The sequence below is a fragment of the Lactuca virosa genome, chromosome 9 (assembly GCF_052849685.1).
Source record: "Lactuca virosa cultivar CGN04683 chromosome 9, Lactuca_virosa_CGN04683_v6, whole genome shotgun sequence".
In the NCBI taxonomy this organism is placed as follows: domain Eukaryota; kingdom Viridiplantae; phylum Streptophyta; class Magnoliopsida; order Asterales; family Asteraceae; genus Lactuca; species Lactuca virosa.
In genome coordinates this window covers 193,051,901-193,058,364 of record NC_136434.1, presented here as the reverse complement: position 1 = coordinate 193,058,364, position 6,464 = coordinate 193,051,901, and the positions used below count along the sequence as shown (strand labels likewise).

The following is a 6,464-nucleotide window of genomic DNA, read 5'->3' as shown; positions in this document are numbered from 1 at the left end:
GTGGTGGTGGTGGAAGGTGACAGAAGAAGGGAATGGAATGGGAGGTGGGTGGCGTAAAGTGAGGTGGATGGGGTTGGTGATTATTTAGTTTCATTTTTATTATGACAACTAAAATAAAAGAGTTAAAAGGATAAAAAATTAAATTTGTATAGGTCAAGGTGGTTGACTGACCTAGTAACTGATCGAAACACCAAGGACCATATTAATCTTTTTGAAAAATTTGATGGTTGAACTTCTAGTCTTTCTAAAGCAAGTGGGTTATTTACGTAAATTTGTCTTTGTGATTTCTAAGTCTATTTCTTGCACACTCTTAGGTTTGTCTTTGTGATTTCTAAGTCTATTTCTTGCACAAACTTAGGTTTGTCTTTCTGATTTCTAAGTCTATTTCTTGCACACACTTACGTAAATTTAACTTTGTCATTTCTAAGTCTATTTCTTGCACACTCTTGGGTTTTGATAGTTTATATCTTACTTTTGAAGTAGTTAATTCCACATAAGTAAATCAAAATCACTATGACAGTAGTATATATACTATTCGATTTTAAATATAACAACATAAACATAACAAATATCACAACATTGATAAGAAAATCAACATTTTAGAAGCATGTAAAAGCTAGAATTTCGATTGAATTTGATAGACGACGTTGATGTCAACTTGAAAGGCCTTCGCAAGAATATCTCCAGCGATATCGGGATTTGACCCAAAAACAGCGTTTGCAATGGTAATAACACCTGGATTTTGACTACTCAAAGCTGCAATAACAACAGCATAGCCATTTCCCACGTTTTTCTGGAAGTGAATCAGGCCTTCTGGGAACACGAAAACATCGCCTTTCTGAAGTTCTTTTGTGATGAGTCGGTTTTGAGGGTTGGACGTGACAAATCCGACTAGAATACGGCCTTCCATAACAGTCAAAATTTCAGTGGCCCGAGGGTGTGTATGTGGGGGGTTAATACCCTGTGGTGCGAAGTCAATACGTGCCATTGAGATACCAAGAGTGTTAAGTCCTGGCAACTCTTCTACGGTCACCGGAGTCACAGCAGACCCAACCGCATTCGAGGTATTTCCCATTAGCTGCAGTCCTCTATAAAAGAAATCATCAGGTTGTACAAGCCTCGCCTCTTTACAAACCAAGCCATTCACGAATACTACCAAGAAAAATAAATAAATAAATAAACTATTAATCACAATTAAATATAATATATTTTCAAATCATGCATGAATGCAGGAGAGTTTCTCGACTTTCAGCAATAAATTCTTACCTCTGCTATTTTGGTCTGCCACACAGAAGTCCTGAAGAGGACTAGGGTCCGAAGCAAACGCAAGGGAGCAACCCGCCACCAAGAGACCAAATAAAAGCAAATGAGACGTCATTGTTGAGAAGCTGAAAACTTGTTTTTGATGACTTAATTATGGTAGCTGGGAAATCTATGAAATAAAGAGTGGAACTCGCCATGCTTTTATAGTGAAAATATAGGAACATTAAGACTAATACCATCATAGCGTCATCATTATCATCTTGAGATGCATTCAAATTTTGCTGTTCAATTTCTAGAAGCAAGATACATTCAACTTACGTTGTCTGGTTCTTAATTTCATAAAGGTTGCAACTACTAACCTTATATGTCTATGATCCTTCCATTTCGTATATTTACTTATGTACTTTTTCATAACTTCCATACTTAGGATTAATTTTAATAGAACCTTGAATGTTTATTATGCATAGGAATTTTCTACTTATATCAATTTTTTAAGAAAATGAAAAAGTCTTGAAGAACAATATTGACCGTTTCCAAATGAGATCAATATTATAGTTAAAGAATGCTTTATGTATATTTTATTTTTCAATTGATGCATTCCAGGCTTTTCTTGAAACAAAATATTACCTACGTGCACTACAAAAATGTGCACAATTATCAAAAACCATTTATGTGTATAGTCCGTTTGATAATGGGTTTTACTGGTTTGTTAGACACATATCAAAATTGGTTAGAAGAAGGTGTACGTGGGCAATATCTTGTACACATACATAACAAACATTACAAACTTACTACTTTCACTGACAAATGCACAATACGTACTACAGATTATCATCACAAACTTTATAGCGATGTATTGCACACAAATTTAAGATCCATTTACCAACACAGCGTCTTTACTAGCTGTCTGTAAATTACTTGTATTAATTTGACGTCTAAAATTACAAAAAAAAGAAAAAAAAAATCTTAATTTTCCTGAATAAATAAAAGAAAGATAAATTATAACAAAAAATATATTTAGATTTTATAGTATGAATGGAAACAGTAAATATAAGTCCAAAATTTTGCAAAAAAAAGAACCCATAAAACTAAACTACTAGGAAAAAGCAAGGTAGGTTGCTAAATAGCAATGCCTAATCAACGCTGTTTGATCAACCAATGGCTGAGATTTAAAACCATGTTTCATATGCCTAATCGCTATGTGTGCTTTCTAGTGAAGAATTTGGAAGGAACATCCTACAATAATCTACATCTAATCATATGTCTCTTCCACTAACCTTTTTCTAAAACACACCCCAACCACCAATTTTGATTTATGTGTGGATGTTGGATCAACGATCTCCCTAGATTTCAGCGATGATAGAACACCGAGCAAAGAGGCGAAGATTGAGGAATGGTTAAATTATTAAACAACTCTAAAAAAATCTGGAAAAAATAAATTATTTCATAGTGATTCTCGTCTTCCTTGCTTGATCAGGCGATATGTGCACCCCCTTGTTCGACTCCATTCCCTACGAGTTTTAATGATAGGGGAACTTGTGTCATCTTAATCCATTTGCCATTAGTAACACAAGGTTTTGTTCTCTAATCCATGAAACCTAGATTCGTAATTTTGTATGTTATTGGCTGTTGATATGGATGTAGCTACATGTGTTTAATTTAATTAAGTAGTAGGCAACGTCCACACTTCCACTTTTTGTTTCTAGTGACATTGTATTTCTGGCTTATTTGTTCATATGTTTTAGGTTCACACTTGCTAGTTACTAATAAATTTCAAGAGAATCCTTGTATGTGTTTTGCTCTCATTTGCCAGTTACCATAGGGCTTCATAATTTCTATTTATTTGCCATGGGTATGGGGAGGTTGTTGCTTTATTTATTCATGTTCAGTTTGAAGACAAATAACGGAAATAAGGGTGGATTAAACCCTAAAAACCTTCTGCATTGAAATGGTGATTGAGGATGGTAATGGTAGGGACGGTGGCGGTTGACGGAGACCGATGAAGGTAGATGAATGGAATGGGGGTAGGTATGGTGACATAAAGTAGGTTGGGGGGGGGGGGGGGGGGCGTAGGGTTTGGGTTTATTAGTTATCTTTCTTAACTATAAAAAGTAAAACAAAAAGACAAAAAAAAAACATATTTAAAAATATACGAAAGTCAGTTTACATAGTTATGTATCGGTCACACAAGTAAGTGAAACCATAACAACCATACTCGTCAAGATAAAAACAATAAGCACTGAACTTCTCACTTTTTTAAAGCACATTGTATGATTTAATCTAATACAAATAGGCACATAAGACAAGTAAATGAAGACATGGTTTTTGAAAAAATCGAGTTCTCTTTTGCAAAATTTGGGTTTAACGAAGGGAAAGGTCATATGACCTTTTATTGTCCTGCTGCCTTCAACTTGATTACCCTCTTCCTCATATTTCTCTACTTTCTCGGTACACTCTTATCTTGAAACACAACAAACCGATTTCGGGGACATTTAGGTTACGATATGGTCTGATAAGGATTCAAAAGGTCGAGTTTTACATGGGATGAAAGCGAGATAAGTCTTACCATCGGCCTCGATGAAGGATCTCCTCCCCCATGTGATTTCATGCAAGTAAAAAGAATTTGTCAACTTTGGTCCCTCCTTCCAAGATCTTAGCATTTTAAGTTTTAATATTATAGATTTTAGTTCTTTGCCAAAAAAAAATACATCTTTTTATGTTAGATAATTAATAATAATTATTTTTTAATATTATTTTTATATTTATTATAACTCTTAAGGGAAATTCAATAAAATTAAATAAAGGCACGAATATTATAATATATTGCATTTTCTTATAAACATGGTTGTCCTCCTAAGGTTACTCAAGAACTCATAAATGAGACAATCAGTAGGAATATATGTAGGTGGAAACTATAATCGTGCATGTTGTCTTGTTTGATTTATCCGTCTTTGTTTTAAAGTGTGGAAGTTGTTTGTCCTTTGGAAACCGTGGATGAGAGATGTACACTCGATGATGAGTTGCATCACTATGAGGAAGATGATGGAAGGTATATGAAAGATAAATCAATGATTTAATTTTATTAAGGTTATTTTATTTTATAATTTTTTCGGTTAAGATTTATCTTTATTAGGAATTTTTATGCCCTATATTCATAAAATATTTAGATTTATGTAATCTCCTAATTTAGATGATTTCAATCATAATTATGAGTCATATTAGGGTTTTAGTTTAATTATAAATAGGTTAGCCGCCTTTGACTTTTAGGATTTGATTTTGATTAATAAAGAATGGTATTTGAAACTCTATTTTCTTTACTTTGTGTTCATGTGGTTGTAATCGGCTATTCAAACCGATCGTCTTATGTCATGAGTAACATATGGTTTTGTTCTTTAATCCATGAAACTTAGATTTTTCATTTTGTATGTTATTGGGTATTGATATGGATGTAGCTACATGTGTTTAATTTGTTTGAAGTAGTAGACAACATCCATACATTTTCTTTTTCTGTCCGTGACATTGTATTTTTGACATATTTGTTTCTATGTTTGATGCTCTCACTTTCTAGTTACCAATGAATGCCAATAGAAGCTCTTCTGTGGCTTTTTCAAACATAGATTTTTATGTTTTGCTATGTATACTTCATTTTCTTTTAGTTAACAAAATCTTGAAAGGTTGGTTGGAGACCAAAGCACTTCGTGATTTCTATTTTTAGGCTTGGATCTTGGGAGGTCTTTTCTTTGATTATAGATGGATATGTTGAAGATAGATGATGCAAATAGGTTTGGGTAAAACCCTAACCACCTTCTGGTTGACAACGGTGGTGGTGGTGGTGGAAGGCGACAGAAGAAGGGAATGGAATGGGAGGTGGGTGGCGTAAAGTGAGGTGGATGGGGTTGGTGATTATTTAGTTTCATTTTTATTATGACAACTAAAATAAAAGAGTTAAAAGGATAAAAAATTAAATTTGTATAGGTCAAGGTGGTTGGCTAACCTAGTAACTGATCGAAACACCAAGGACCATATTAATCTTTTTGAAAAATTTGATGGTTGAACTTCTAGTCTTTCTAAAGCAAGTGGGTTATTTACGTAAATTTGTCTTTGTGATTTCTAAGTCTATTTCTTGCACACTCTTAGGTTTGTCTTTGTGATTTCTAAGTCTATTTCTTGCACAAACTTAGGTTTGTCTTTCTGATTTCTAAGTCTATTTCTTGCACACACTTACGTAAATTTAACTTTGTCATTTCTAAGTCTATTTCTTGCACACTCTTGGGTTTTGATACTTTATATCTTACTTTTGAAGTAGTTAATTCCACATAAGTAAATCAAAATCACTATGACAGTAGTATATATACTATTCGATTTTAAATATAACAACATAAACATAACAAATATCACAACATTGATAAGAAAATCAACATTTTAGAAGCATGTAAAAGCTAGAATTTCGATTGAATTTGATAGACGACGTTGATGTCAACTTGAAAGGCCTTCGCAAGAATATCTCCAGCGATATTGGGATTTGACCCAAAAACAGCGTTTGCAATGGTAATAACACCTGGATTTTGACTACTCAAAGCTGCAATAGCAACAGCATAGCCATTTCCCACGTTTTTCTGGAAGTGAATCAGGCCTTCTGGGAACACGAAAACATCGCCTTTCTGAAGTTCTTTTGTGATGAGTCGGTTTTGAGGGTTGGACGTGACAAATCCGACTAGAATACGGCCTTCCATAACAGTCAAAATTTCAGTGGCCCGAGGGTGTGTATGTGGGGGGTTAATACCCTGTGGTGCGAAGTCAATACGTGCCATTGAGATACCAAGAGTGTTAAGTCCTGGCAACTCTTCTACGGTCACCGGAGTCACAGCAGACCCAACCGCATTCGAGGTATTTCCCATTAGCTGCAGTCCTCTATAAAAGAAATCATCAGGTTGTACAAGCCTCGCCTCTTTACAAACCAAGCCATTCACGAATACTACCAAGAAAAATAAATAAATAAATAAACTATTAATCACAATTAAATATAATATATTTTCAAATCATGCATGAATGCAGGAGAGTTTCTCGACTTTCAGCAATAAATTCTTACCTCTGCTATTTTGGTCTGCCACACAGAAGTCCTGAAGAGGACTAGGGTCCGAAGCAAACGCAAGGGAGCAACCCGCCACCAAGAGACCAAATAAAAGCAAATGAGACGTCAT

At 34.4% G+C, this 6,464-nt stretch overlaps 2 protein-coding genes across 2 annotated transcripts; both read right to left on the bottom strand.

Annotated features, from left to right (window-relative positions):
* Nucleotides 1-616: 616 nt before the first annotated feature.
* LOC145140147 (putative germin-like protein 2-1) lies at nt 617-1,684 on the bottom strand. Its single transcript, XM_079073738.1, has 3 exons — nt 1,623-1,684; nt 1,267-1,388; nt 617-1,152 (listed from the first exon to the last, which is right to left on the bottom strand). Exons 1-3 carry the CDS (start codon nt 1,682-1,684, stop codon nt 617-619), a joined length of 720 nt encoding a protein of 239 aa, XP_078929864.1.
* A 4,018-nt stretch (nt 1,685-5,702) lies between these two features.
* On the bottom strand, nt 5,703-6,464 carry LOC145140888 (putative germin-like protein 2-1). Its single transcript, XM_079074273.1, has 2 exons — nt 6,353-6,464; nt 5,703-6,238 (listed from the first exon to the last, which is right to left on the bottom strand). The coding sequence occupies exons 1-2, from the start codon at nt 6,462-6,464 to the stop codon at nt 5,703-5,705; spliced, it is 648 nt and encodes a 215-aa protein (XP_078930399.1).